This window comes from Argentina anserina, chromosome 5, assembly GCF_933775445.1.
Source record: "Argentina anserina chromosome 5, drPotAnse1.1, whole genome shotgun sequence".
NCBI lineage: Eukaryota > Viridiplantae > Streptophyta > Magnoliopsida > Rosales > Rosaceae > Argentina > Argentina anserina.
This window is the reverse complement of record NC_065876.1, coordinates 17,031,781-17,045,669: the sequence shown is the minus strand read 5'-3', so window position 1 is coordinate 17,045,669 and position 13,889 is coordinate 17,031,781. Positions and strand designations below refer to the sequence as shown.

At 38.6% G+C, this 13,889-nt stretch overlaps 3 protein-coding genes across 3 annotated transcripts; all 3 read left to right on the top strand.

Moving 5' to 3' along the window:
• The first annotated feature begins 323 nt into the window (after positions 1 to 323).
• On the top strand, positions 324 to 4,389 carry LOC126794628 (calcium and calcium/calmodulin-dependent serine/threonine-protein kinase-like). Its single transcript, XM_050521389.1, has 7 exons — positions 324 to 1,373; positions 1,958 to 2,012; positions 2,122 to 2,232; positions 2,608 to 2,840; positions 3,447 to 3,654; positions 3,837 to 3,896; positions 4,004 to 4,389. Exons 1-7 carry the CDS (start codon positions 646 to 648, stop codon positions 4,178 to 4,180), a joined length of 1,572 nt encoding a protein of 523 aa, XP_050377346.1. The 5' UTR covers positions 324 to 645; the 3' UTR covers positions 4,181 to 4,389.
• A 178-nt stretch (positions 4,390 to 4,567) lies between these two features.
• On the top strand, positions 4,568 to 8,775 carry LOC126794629 (phenylacetaldehyde reductase). Its single transcript, XM_050521390.1, is given in 5 exon segments — positions 4,568 to 5,192; positions 5,194 to 5,263; positions 5,266 to 5,291; positions 6,057 to 6,406; positions 8,443 to 8,775. Coding segments are annotated over 5 exon segments (990 nt in total). The 5' UTR covers positions 4,568 to 4,817; the 3' UTR covers positions 8,612 to 8,775.
• A 128-nt stretch (positions 8,776 to 8,903) lies between these two features.
• On the top strand, positions 8,904 to 11,213 carry LOC126795216 (uncharacterized). The gene is made up of 5 exons (XM_050522062.1): positions 8,904 to 9,747; positions 9,848 to 10,118; positions 10,255 to 10,413; positions 10,677 to 10,823; positions 10,952 to 11,213. Exons 1-5 carry the CDS (start codon positions 9,716 to 9,718, stop codon positions 11,069 to 11,071), a joined length of 729 nt encoding a protein of 242 aa, XP_050378019.1. The 5' UTR covers positions 8,904 to 9,715; the 3' UTR covers positions 11,072 to 11,213.
• The last annotated feature ends 2,676 nt before the right edge of the window (positions 11,214 to 13,889 follow it).

The window sequence follows — 13,889 nt, the reverse complement described above, 5'->3', positions numbered from 1 at the left end:
AACTAGTCCTTTTAACAGTTGCTTATAAGGTATTCGAAGCAGAAGTTGGTAGTACTGAAATGGGTATTCAAATTGATTGCAGATTAACGCCTACAAATTATAGATAGATGCTACATTTAATGATTAACTCCATCTATTTCACTCTCTTTTAATCCTTTGGTCCATGAGAATCCAACACTCTGTGATTGACTGCAACACAATCAGGGGCGTTTGTGCTTCGTGTTTGCAGCAACAAGAATTTGCAGGGAGGAAACAGTGAATTTAGAAGCAATGGCCCAAAACCCAACTGAAGAGGTAAGCTCTGCTTCATCACAGAACTTCTGTATATGTGAATGTGAATGCTTGAGTTTAGTTGAATATGTCTTTGTCTGTTCTCTCTAAACACTACCCTTCCTGGTATATTCCCTCCCACCCCATTGAAATTTTCTGTTGATATTATATGCATTAAACAAGTCACATAATCACACTTGACGCGTTTCAACCCACCATGTCTTCTACTTAACATTAACTAATCATCATCATTGTTTAATCAACTTTCCTGATCATTTCCAAGAACACTACTTCTCTGTTCTCTGACTTCTCTCCCATTTTTTGATACCAATCCATCTGCTAAGTTTCTGTATTTGTCACGGCAATCCATTGTTCATGGGGCAAGAAACTAGGAGACTTGCCGACGAGTATGAGGTAGCTGAGGTTTTAGGGAGAGGAGGATTTTCAGTAGTGAGGAAGGGGATAAGTAGAAAAGAAGGTACCAGTGACAAAAACAATGTTGCCATCAAAACACTCAAGAGACCATTTGGGGGTTCTTCGTCTTCCTCATCCAAACAATCTTCAGCCAATATTGGTTTGAGGCAAGGCTTCCCTGTCCCAACTAGGAAACAAGTCTCGCTATCTAATGTTTTGCTCACAAATGAAATCTTGGTCATGAGGAAGATAGTTGAGAATGTCTCGCCTCATCCGAATGTGATTGACCTCTACGATGTGTATGAAGATGAGAATGGGGTTCACCTTGTGCTGGAGCTTTGTTCAGGAGGGGAACTCTTTGATAGGATTGTGAAGCAAGAGAGGTACTCTGAGGCAGGGGCTGCAGCTGTGGTCAGGCAGATTGCACAAGGTTTAGCTGCTCTCCACAGATCAAATATAGTTCATAGGGATTTGAAGCCTGAAAATTGTCTATTCTTAAATAGTAGTGATGATTCTCCTCTGAAGATCATGGATTTTGGGCTCAGCTCTGTCGAGGAGTTTACTGACCCTGTTGTTGGCTTGTTTGGTTCCATTGATTATGTCTCACCAGAGGCACTTTCTCAGGGACAAGTAACTTGTAAAAGTGATATGTGGGCTCTTGGTGTAATCTTGTATATCCTTCTATCCGGGTATGTGCGTAAGTATATATTAAGTCATACATGATTTTATCTAGTTTTTATTTCAGTTTAAAAGGCTATATAAATGCTTTTAAACCATAACAATGTTGATTTTAAGAACTTGTTACCTTCTTAGAATCGTAGTGGAATTAAGCATCCTAAGTAGTCTGATAGCAGTAGAAGGTCTAAAGAAGCAGTGTTCTAGCATCAAATCATCGAAGCTTTTGAGTAATTTGCTGAAACTATGTAATGGAGTTGGTTCCGCTGAAATTACGATGATGGGTGGGTTGGGGGAGTACTTTTTGTCTCATTCTGATGTACTTCTTGTCTTTCTTATGATTATCCACTTTATTTTCTTCTATTCCGGACATATGATTGTTCAATTGGTAGTTTCTGGCATATCCTCAACCCTGCTCGTTAGATTCCAGAGTTTCTTCTGCTCAAATTTTCAACCAACCCAATTTAGTGTTGAGAAATTTCCGTGTCAGTTACTCAAATCTTCAAACCCCTTTCAATTTGACATGGAACTTTCTTAAGCTCTTCACTGTCTGATTTTCTGGAGATTAATATGTATGTTTATCTACAATACAATACAGGTACCCACCGTTTATTGCTCAGTCGAATCGGCAGAAGCAGCAGATGATAATGGCGGTAAGTCATCAAACAATGTACATCCCATTGAAAAGACACGTAGCTATGTTTGAAATGTTCATTTTAACAATTTTGCTTTAAATTATAAGAGACAATACTTTTCCTGCAGGGAGAATTCAGCTTTTATGAGAAAACTTGGAAGGGAATATCCTTATCAGCGAAGCAATTAATATCAGATCTCCTCAAAGTTGACCCTGAAAAGAGACCTAGTGCTCAAGAGGTATACGTTAGTATGCCTGCAAGATTTACTCGGATTGATGATGATGATTCAAATGTCAGTGAAAGACTGATAATGAATCAATTGGGTAGGGGAGAAGTGGAACTGCAAATATATATTTGATAATTTGAATACTTTGTACAAGGGGTCAGGGGTATCAGAATTGTTCTTCGTATCAATACCTGTTAACTAGAATTTGTAGGATATTATAGATCAATCGAGTACATCGATTAGTGCTGAATCCTTCATTCATAGTTCTAAGACCGAGGAATATCTGCATATATTAGTCCAGCAGTTCTTGGTCAATTAGGATCTTCTCAATCATAATTGTGAGAAACCATAAAATTTTGACTAATTCAATTCTTGTGGAACCAACAGCTTCTAGATCATCCATGGGTTGTAGGTCTTTCAGCCAGAGAGGATCAAATGGATGCTGAGATTGTCTCACGACTGCAGAGTTTTAATGCTCGACGCAAACTCCGTGCTGCAGCAATAGCTAGTGTGTGGACAAGTTCCATTTTCTTGAGGACAAAGAAGCTCAAATCACTACTAGGGTCTCATGACCTTAAACAAGAGGAAATCCAGAATCTGAGTCTGCATTTTAAGAAAATGTGAGTAATCAAAAACAGATTTGCTCCGTATTACTTTGTTTGTGCATGTTGTGATGAAATGTATGTTAGTCACAGACAACTTATAGTACATAAAGCATTCTGTCTTTGCTGCAAAGTGGCATATAAACATGCACGCACACACACGGAGATTTGAGTTCACTTCAAATCCAGAATCTGAGTTTGCATTTTAAGAAAATGTGAGTAATCAAAAACAGATTCGCTCCATATCACTTTGTTTGTGCATTTTGTGATGACATGTATGTTTGTAATAGACAACTTTTAGTACATATAGCATTCTGTCTTTACTGCAAAGTAGCATGCACATACACACGAATGTTTTATGGTCTTTATCTGGAATTCTAGGCTATCAAACTGTCAGCCTAATTCAAGTATGTATTATTTACGCATGAGTCCACAAGATCGAGAGTACAGATCAATAGTCTGACTTAACAATTATACTATGACGATAACCAAATGACGACTGAATTTTTGTTCGAGTCACTACATAATCCTATATTACATTGGCATGAGCCCTATTTCTAGTTTTTGAGTTGTTAACCAATATCAAAATATTCTGATCAAGAATGCCAACTTGGCAAAATACAGATGTCAAAAGGGTGATAATGCGACGCTGTCTGAGTTTGAGGAGGTGCTGAAAGCAATGAAAATGTCATCACTGGTTCCTTTAGCACCCCGTATTTTTGACCTATTTGACAACAATAGAGATGGAGCAGTAGACATGCGAGAGATACTCTGTGGTTTCTCTAGTCTCAAGAATTCACAAGGAGATGATGCTCTCCGCCTGTGCTTTCAGGTGCCTTCTATTTTTCCGCGTCTCTATTAGTACGGGCACTTAAACAGAAGTTCACTGAGCTAAACTATGTCCAATTTTTAGTTCATATTTGACTATTTGAGCATGTCACCTCATATAATATTTATTCACTATTATTGTTGGTTCAAAGTTGTACCAAGCATTCTCTCTTCTCTTGCAATCAGATGTATGATACAGATAGGTCGGGATGCATCAGTAAAGAAGAAGTGGCATCGATGCTCAGGGTAATTTTTCTTTTTCTTTTTGGATCTTATGGAATTTACAATTTACTACATTGGTTGGTTTCTCCTGAGAATAAGATTTTATAACTTGAGTAAATTATACTGCGCAGGCTTTGCCAGATGACTGCCTTCCAACTGATATTACAGAACCGGGGAAGTTGGATGAAATTTTTGATCGAATGGATGCCAACAGTGATGGGAAAGTTACATTTGATGAGTTCAAAGCTGCCATGCAGAGAGACAGCTCTCTCCAAGATGTAGTCCTCTCCTCTCTTCGGCCACTGTAGCTAGTCTTCCCGTCATCAAACTTTCATCTTTTAAGTTAAAGAGGAAAGGTGAAGAACAATATCAAGATGCTCGAAAAGTGAGATAAATGCTAAATTTTGCCGTGAAATTTAAATTTCAATCTAATTTGTTTAAGAATAAATTAGTAAAGATAATTTGGGGTAGCCAATTGAGAAATGAAAAGATCCACACATGTGTTTTAAAATGTTAATTTATAACTGTGTTTCTTCGAGTTTTGCTAAGTCTTTTGAATGAAAAAAGCTTAGTAACAGTTATAACTTTTCTTACCACCCCATTATTCTAATCTTTCACCTTGTTCTCAGTACAATATGGATCGGTGGGAACAATCGATCCTCTCGGTTACTCATTCATGATTCGATTTTACTTCTCCCACAACGTATAATAGGATCGATCATAGCAGCATTTATTTATTTTTTCTATATTTTGAAATGATATTATATTTAATATAAGAAAAAAAATCAATTTATTACAAATTTAGCCGCTTTATTGCCCCATTTTGAAGATACAACACAATCTCGCTCTAAAAATATTAATACTAAAGATAAGCACCAAACATGGCCATCTCTCCCAACTGAAACCCGACCACTCTCAACCTCAACTTCCCAATCTCATATCTCTATGTCTTCATCGTCACCATCATCACCGCCGAACGACCCCGTCTGCGGCACCGGCGGCAATGGCTTCATCGGCTCCTGGCTAGTCAAGACCCTCTTGGAATGCGGCTACACTCGCCTCCACGTCTCCGTCTACCCTGGCTCCGACGCCTCCCACCTCTACGCCCTCCCCGGCGCCTCCTCCGCCGCCCTCACCGTCTTCTAGGCCGACATCCTCGACGCCGGCGCCGTCGCCAGGGCTATCGAGAATTGCAAGGGCGTATTCCACGTGGCGTCTCCCTGCACGTTGGAGGACCCTGAAGGCCCGCAGGCCGAGCTGGTCGTCCCCGCCGTCCAGGGGACGCTCAATGTGCTGCAGGCCGCCCCCGTGTTCGGCGTGCGGCGTGCGGCGCGTGGTTCTCACGTCCTCCATCTCGGCTCTGGTCCCCAACTCCGGTTGGCCCTCCGATAAAGTCTCGACTACTGCAAATCCCGCCAGGTCACATCTTTTACGGATCACCATTTTCATCTATTTCATTGTCCTTTGATATTTTGCTCAGAGCTTTATTCAGACTTATATAGTGCACTGTGAACGTACATTTTGTTTATATGATTGATTCCTAGGATTCTGAGTCCTCCAATGAGTTCATATTTATGAAAACTTCTATTGACATAGTCAACTCTTTTGTATGTTGGAGGTTGTGACTTGTGAGTTGGATCCATGAAAGAATTTGAGTCCTTTATTTGATATAATTGTTAAAAACTGTGTGATAATCTTATTGTAGAAATATACTCGGCATGGTAAATAAATACTCTGCTACTTATTAATCAAGTAAATTCTCTGATCTTTTATATATGAAGTGTAATATGTGAAATTCTGAAGCCTGTTTGCTGTTGCAGATCCAACTGTTTGTTCCTTAGTAATTTAGGGTTTTGTCATTTGCTTGTCCATATACTTTGTAGGAGAGAGGAGAAAGGGTATAGAGAAGATGATGTCTGGCTTTCCTATTTTTAATGTATCCCTTTATTTTGTGGACTTAATGCGCAGAACCAGCACTATTCAGCTGGCTGTTATTTACGGTTCTAAAAGAGTTTCATATGGCAACAGAGGGCTCATGATCCGCTTGTTTTATGATACTCTGAACTCAATTCTCATAGAGTTTGGAAATATAACCATACTGCTGAAGCCAGTTGAGTATTGCTGAATCCTCTCCAGTAATACTTGAAGCTTATTGAGTGTTTTACTTATCTACATGACCATCAGTGATATCGAATCATTTTAAAGACACTAGCAGAGAGAGCAGCATGGGATTTTGCAGAGAAGAATGGATTAGATGTCGTAGCAATCCATCCAGCAACATGTCTTGGACCTCTTCTACAGCCTGGTTTGAATGCAAGTTGTGCTGACCCGCTCAACTTGCTACAGGGATCGAAAGATACACAAGAGTATCACTGGTTAGGAGCTGTGCATGTGAAAGATGTCGCCAAGGCACAAATTTTGCTGTTTGAGATTCCTGCGGCTTCTGGAAGGTATCTTTGCACCAACGGCATCTACCAATTTGGTGACTTTGTGGATAGAATCTCCAAACTATTTCCCCAGTTTTCAGTTCACAGGTTAGTATCAAATCAAATGCAATTCATATGTGACTGCACAAGGTTTATCGTGATGATCGCTGGTGTATTTATGGGCGTGTGTTATACTATACTAGTGAAGGAGGTCACTGCCCAAGTTGATTAATTGGATTGTGCTTACATATGAGTAGTTTAATTATATGTAATCAATCTATGTAAAAGGTTGCTTTAAGATCTGAAGGCAGTTATTGGTAGACTTCCTTCATGTGTGGCTATGAACTGTTTATGATTAATTAATGCTGTTGTAGCTCCATTTTAATGGTTTGTAGGGTACCTGCAAACTATACTAAGAATAAGGTTACATTGAAAATAGGTAGGGATGACACTTGAATATAATTTATAACTAGTGAAGTTGAGTAGAAGTGAAGTCAGAACCAACCACCAAAGAAAATTAGGAGGAATAAAATAAGCTTTTATATTCAAGTAAGCACCCTAAGTGGTTATGCAGGAGCAAAAGAGTATCAGAAATTTCAAGCAGCAATAACCTTGATTTCTGTCAGATGATGCCTATCCTTTTTGAAACTTTAAAGTTGCTAGCAAATGTAGTTTCCTTCTGTTTTTTTTTCCCTTGCGTAGATATATAGAGGCTACTGAGTTGCAAGAAACATGAGTTCTTAAAGCTTCTTGAAGGGAAAATATATATCTTTCAAACAAAATCACATTGAATTTGATAAGGGAGAGAGGTGAGGTGGCAGAAGATACACAAAAGAAACATAACTTTGTTGAATTTATTATATTTAGAGCAGTGGGAAATTCACTTCAGTATACTAATATGCAGTGCATAGATGCACTCGAGGTTGATTATATTTCTACAATCTCTTATTGCCATTTCTTTTGTGATTGCTTCCTTGCCAATCCATCTCTCTCCTACTTCTCTCTTACGCACACACACACTCTCGCGCACCCACCCATCTATGTTATGTTCTTATTACTTCTCAGTGTGTTAGAAATTTTATTCCTTCTTATCAAAGGTCCTTTTTTTCGTGAAGCCTAAGCTTTTTAACACTGTCACAGGGTGCTTTGCTGCACCTATTGTTGTGGCTTCCACTTTTCAGACAATATACTTTTACAATTGGTTTTTATCACCGTTCTATGCATATGCTTCCTCGTTTTGTTTTTCTGGTACCTATATGCAACAAACTAATTGTATTTATTCAGTATAGTTGATATTTTCTCTATAGACAATACATCTTCCCACTAAGAGTGGAAACGAAAAGGCTTCAAGGCATCCATCTGGCAGATTCAAAACAAATATATCAAATTGGTACATGATAGGATAGATCTGCTGAGGAAAAGAGTTCCCAGTCGTAGTAACATTTTAATTATTACCTTTGATTGATTTCTTTTTTCTTTTTCTTTTTTAAACCTTTGATTGTAACTGCGTGGTGTTTTTAAGTTCCCACTTCATAAAGTATTGATGCTGCCTTTTAAGAATTTTTTTGCTACAGAGGAATATGTTAAAACTTAAAAGTGATGATGACCAACATATCGTTATGATTGCTTTTAAACAAATTTGAATTTTGAAAATATGCACAAGTTCAAATGATTGCCTATATTTACATTCCATCATCCTTTGGAATGTGCTTGGATGCATGAAGTTCTTTAGTAATAATTGTCAAATACTGCATCTGTTGTTTCCTGTGGTGCCTTTTCCCTATAGTAGCCTTGTTATTAGCCCAGAAAATGCTTCTTAGCTAGCTTTCATTATTTTCCTAGATTGCAAAATCAAATTTTTAAAGGACAGTTAGACAAGGGTTAGTATAGGTAGTTCTTGAACCCAAAGATCAGAATTCTCAAAGACCAATGAAACGAAATTTTAGTTAATCTGTGATCAAATTTGTCTATCAGTATGGCTTTTGCACAGCAAGACGGGTACTGTTTTGGATGTGTAAATCCTCCTGGTCGAATTATTGTTATTTTTGTTATTATTTTCCTCTCTTATTCTATCTTTTTTTGTTAAAATTATATTTATATTTGAAGATATAACAAACTGGAGCTTGACTTAAATACCAGTACAGGTTTAGCGGAGAAACCCAACCAGGCCTAAAGGATTGCAAGGATGCTGCAAAGAGATTAATTGACCTGGGTCTGGTTTTCGTACCAGTTGAACATGCTGTCCGGGACACAGTGGAGAGCCTCAAAGCTAGAGGATTTTGGAAGCAAGAAGAAACATCACAATCTAGCTAGTTTGCACTCAGCAGTAACAATGGGTGGAAATGAAGTGTTGGTCATAATTAGTTTCTTATTCCCTTTTTCCATCATTGCCTATAACTTTTATTTGTTTCAAAAGTTGAACATTATCTATATATCCTTGGAACGGAGCATCATATGTTTATAAAAGTAAACCATTCTAGTAACTATCATTGTTTTTAGTGATTGATTTTTAAGAAACGGTCACACTTGCTGGTCAATGTCATCTTTCACTGCAGTGCACAGTACATAGTGCAGAGTATATTGCCTGCTGCAGAGTATATAGCCTGCAAGCTGCAATTGCAAGCATGTGGTGAACAACAGCATTATCAATCAATCTGAAAACAAGGCCATTATTTAATGACAGATCCTTGGAGCTATTCCTATCATGGCCCTAAAGTATGATACACTTGCTACATGAATAGGTTGAAGGAAATTAAATGGACGGTGTACTTGTATTACAGCTACCGGTCCGGCCAGGAGGACCACCGTGGCTGGTTTTGCTTTTTTCTGGGCACGTGATTTGGGGTCCTATAGAATTGATTGAGTATTGACTCCTTTGATGGAATGCTGTTAGGTGTCTTTGTCCCTCATAATCAGGCAAGCTTGGAGAGTTAGTGTGCCTAATATATGAGCTTTGCATTGGCATGAGGCTTTAGTTTTTAGCCTTTTCCTTATTTGCTCTGGCAATCCTGCTTTCCTTTGTTTCTGTTTTTAAAAGCCTTCCCCAACACTACATGTGCTTCATCTTCCCTACCTTTGTTCTTGCTCCTTTTCTCTAGAAACAAAAGAATCAATCCATTTCTTTTATTTTTTGGTGTGAGAAGGAGAGAGAGAGAGAGAGAGAGAGAGAGAGAGAGAGAGAGAGAGAGAGAGAGAGAGTAAAACGTGCAGTTCCAATCATGGAGGTTCCTCTGGCAGTGCATGTGCCCCTATCTTCTCGCTCCACTTCTTATTATTCTACACTTCCATGGAACTAGTTCCTTCCTTGTTTATATATCATACATTCCTACTCCAAAGTCATAATTCCCTATAGGCTTTTAGCCCTCGATGAAAAAAGCTGGCTTCCATTGAAATTGAAACTTGAAGCAGATTTTCGATATGGTTAGTTCAACACCCTGCAGTCGATCCTGGTGAGTTTCTTCTTTTCATGTCATTGTTGTTTCTCTCGATCACTGTGATGAATTGATTACATATGAAGAGTCTGAATGTTTTTGGTGTTTTGAAATCAAGGTCTATAAGCGAGGACTCGCTTAAAAGATATGTACAGTTTGCAAGTGAGAGCTGCATACAAGAGTTACTGTCCGCTTCGGACTCTACAAGGGGGATTGGCATTAATAATGGCAATGATGGTTGGAAGGTTCTTACTCTTGAAAATGGAGTGGAAATATCGAAACGAAGGTCTGGAAATGGATCATTCCACACCTTCCGCAGCCGCTGGCTGCTCAGATCAGTATCACCGGAGCAATTTATCGCTGTTGCTAATGCCATAGATGCTGCAAAGGTCAACTATCTCAGTATCTCTATATATTATGTGTATATATATGTTGTCTCTTGTTTTACTTGTGAATATGTGTTGTCTCTTCATGTACTATCAACTTGTTGGAGTTTTGTTAAACTTACTTAGCCTGAACCTGCAGCAATGGGATGCTGATCTGGTAGAAGCAAGGTACATAAAAGATCTTGATGACAACCTCAGCATCATCAGGCTCAAGTTTGGAGATAATTCCAAGCCCTTATTTAGGAATAGAGAATTTATAGTCTATGAGCGGCGCGAAACCATGGAAGATGGCACTCTGGTACGTGCTTCATAATTCATACTTCTAGTTTACAAGATATAGGACTTTAATTTGTCTTACCAATTCCTACTGGTTGGAAAAGCTCAAGAAGTGCAAATTTGTAAAGCAAGGCACTCACCACGCTTAGTGGCTAGAGTTCTTATTGGGTGCAATGAAGCACAAATGATGCCATGGGATGTCAGCTCTGAGCATCCAACCTCGGAACCATGTGTAAAGACTAAAGAGTTGTCGATGTATAGTTGACCGGAGTTTTCCATGTGCAGGTGGTTGCAGTTGCTTCACTTCCAAAGGAGATAGCTGCTGGATTGCAACCAAAGCAAAATAATGCAATTAGAGGGCTGCTGTTGCAATCAGGATGGGTAGTTGAGAGGCTTGATGGTGACGCCTGCATGGTCACTTATGTTGTTCAGGTACTCCTCAACTTTTTAAACTACATAATGACTTCTTATTACTTAACCATATCCACATGGTTGCAGTTTTAACTTTTGAGTACCAATCCTCAGATTTTCCTTGGTTAAATTTTCCCTCTGTATTACAGTTGGATCCTGCAGGCTGGATGCCCAAGTGCTTTGTCAATCGACTTAACAATAAACTAGTTAAGATCATTGAAAATCTAAAGAAACTCGCGCAAGCTTGTCCAATTGATGGGGATACGTGATTTATAAGATTGTAAAGAGGACTTGAGAAATGAAAAGGACACTATGAATCAATCTTTCTATGACATTTTCAAAGTACCAACTCCGAGAACAATAATATCTTTCTGAGTTTATCATCATATTGTAAATAACTACCAGAGTGCAATCACAGATTCAACTTTTCTTTTTCTTGGCATTTTTTTTTTGGAAAGTGGAGGTAGCTTTCTTCTTCTTGCTTAAATTTTTTTCGTTCAAAGCCGCAAAATCCTGCAGCTTACTTGCAAAATCAGAGGGAAGCTAAAGTTGCAGAGAACCATATTAAAACTGGCAAACGTACTCACAATTCTTAGGGACTGCAGGAAACATATCACATTTCAGAATGAAGGAAGATGGTTCTGAAATGTGATGGGTGGCTTGCAGTACATCAGAATATCATTCGCGGCATTAATAGCTGATCTGTGTAGAAGGTCCGGATACATTGTTTGGAATTAGCAAGAAGACTTTCTCCTTCACTGACTCGATAAGTTGTTCGCAGACAGACTCCAATACTACATGCCTGACATTATTGGGTTTTGCCAAAACCAAACTCTACAATACAGCAGCTCTGGTCTCAATTTTATAATGAAAACACTGATAGTGCAGAAATAAACTTCTCCTCACCAGCAGTAACCTGAATACCTGATAAATTGAATCACAGGCAATCACTCCTATGCTTTGCATGCATCTAAACCCTAAACCATAGGTACGTACAGCCGGTCCTTACCAATCAGAGTTGGTTTTAGAAACCCCAACTAGAGGAGGTTGCCACTTTGGATTAACCTAAATTCTAGGGGAGGGTGATTTAAACAAAACCTCTTCTTTTCTTCTGAGCACTTGGACTTTTATGTACAGCTCTGTTAGAACTAATCTTCCAAAATCCAAACTATCTACAATGTGTAAGCCACCCAACATAGAACTTCAAGCCTCGCCACCTTATGCTCACCCAACATTGTGGAAACTCCACAGAGTCATAGACTATGGTAGTAATAGCAGCTGATGTAACATTGATAGCTGATAGGTAGGGCACCAGACAACATTGAACTAAAAACAGTTGCAAATTAGCACTAACTGCAGAACATTTACAGATAGAGCATAATGGATATGGCACAACTTTTTTGAAGAGCAAGTCAGAGAAAGTAGGTATAGAAATAGAGAATATTCTCCGGAAACGGTTGGAGTTATAGAATGGCAGGCATCTCTTAATGCACTTTGGGATAACAATGTGTGTATTGTGAACTGTAGAGTTTTAATTAGAGCAAGGATTGAGCTGATTGTGTAAGATTTTCGTGATATCAAAAGCCAGATCAATATGTCATTCACCTTTCTGACGAGAGGGAAAGAAAATTGTAGTTGCACCATCTACCCTCGTGTTAACACTACGCACTTTTTAGGCTAAACATCGTGATTGCTTGCCATTTTTTGGTCCGATTGGCCCAAAAGCCTATTATATGTAGGGGTGGGCACTGGACTGGATGGGACGGGACGAGGCTCATCCCACGTCCCGTCCCACTCTTTTGAATCGGGACGGGATCGGGACGGGACGAGGGTTTTTAAGATTGCATCCCACTCGGGATTAATCCCGGTTGGGACGGGACGGGATCGGGATGGGACGGGACAAATCCCACCTTCATATGAAATTAAATAAAAACCTATGTTTTTACTTTTTCATTAACAAAGTAACATTCAATAATGAAATTTTAACAAAAAAAAATACATATTATGTTCAAAATATTATAATTTACCATTATTATTTGAGTTGATATAATTTTGGAGTTATTAAGAACATAAATTAGTTTCATTTTGATATAAATATATAAGAATTTTTAAGTTTTTATTAAAGGTGGGACGGGACAGGACGAAGCGGGATAGAAATTATTCGTCCCACGTCCCATCCCACTATTATGAAACGGGACGGGATCGGGATGGGACGAACGTTTTTAGACCTCCGTTCCGTCCCGTTCCTATAAATTTCGGGACGGGATCGGGATTTCCGTTTTTTATGCCCACCCCTAATTATATGCATTATTAGCTTATAAAAGCAGTTTGGTAATCTTACTAGTCACACACTATTTGCCTCTATGAATACGTCTCTCCTCTCCAAAACAAGGTAAACCCCCATTTTTCACTTTACTCCTACCTATTCTATATCATCATCAATGTTCTAAAAATCGCTGCCTAGGGCCGTCTAGGCGCCTGGAGACCCTTGGCCACTGCGATTTTGGGCTAAACGGCGGTGTTAGGCGGCGGCTGGGCGGATCCTGGGCTGATTTTTTCCCGCCTAGGCGGCTGGGCGGATCCTAGACGGCTAGGCTTTTTTTCTTTTAGTTTTGTATTTTGAGTTTGATTCGGATACAAAAGAAGTACTTGAATGATATTGAGAAGAAGAATTTGATGAACTCCGAGGGATTATGCTTGCAAAAATGCATTCCCGTTGTTTGAATTGTTTTTCTTATTTTCCAAAGGGTTGGGGAATTGTGTTTCTTATTATTGATTTTCCTAAGTTCATTGTTGTTGAATTGTATTTCTTTTTTTCCTAAGAGGCTAAGATCATTAGATCAATATTGTTGAACATTTCTAAGGATTAAGGATTAAGAACATATGTATTTTCAGTATTCTAGACATTATAAATATTTTTTACATTAATTTTATGCATTATATTCTTATTTTAATTGTATTTATATAATTATTTGTTATTAAAAATTTAAAATATATACAAAAATACAAATCCGATTAATTCCCGATTAATCCTCGATTAATCTTCTGGGCGCTGGTTTTTAGCTGTCCGCCCGATTAACGCCTAAC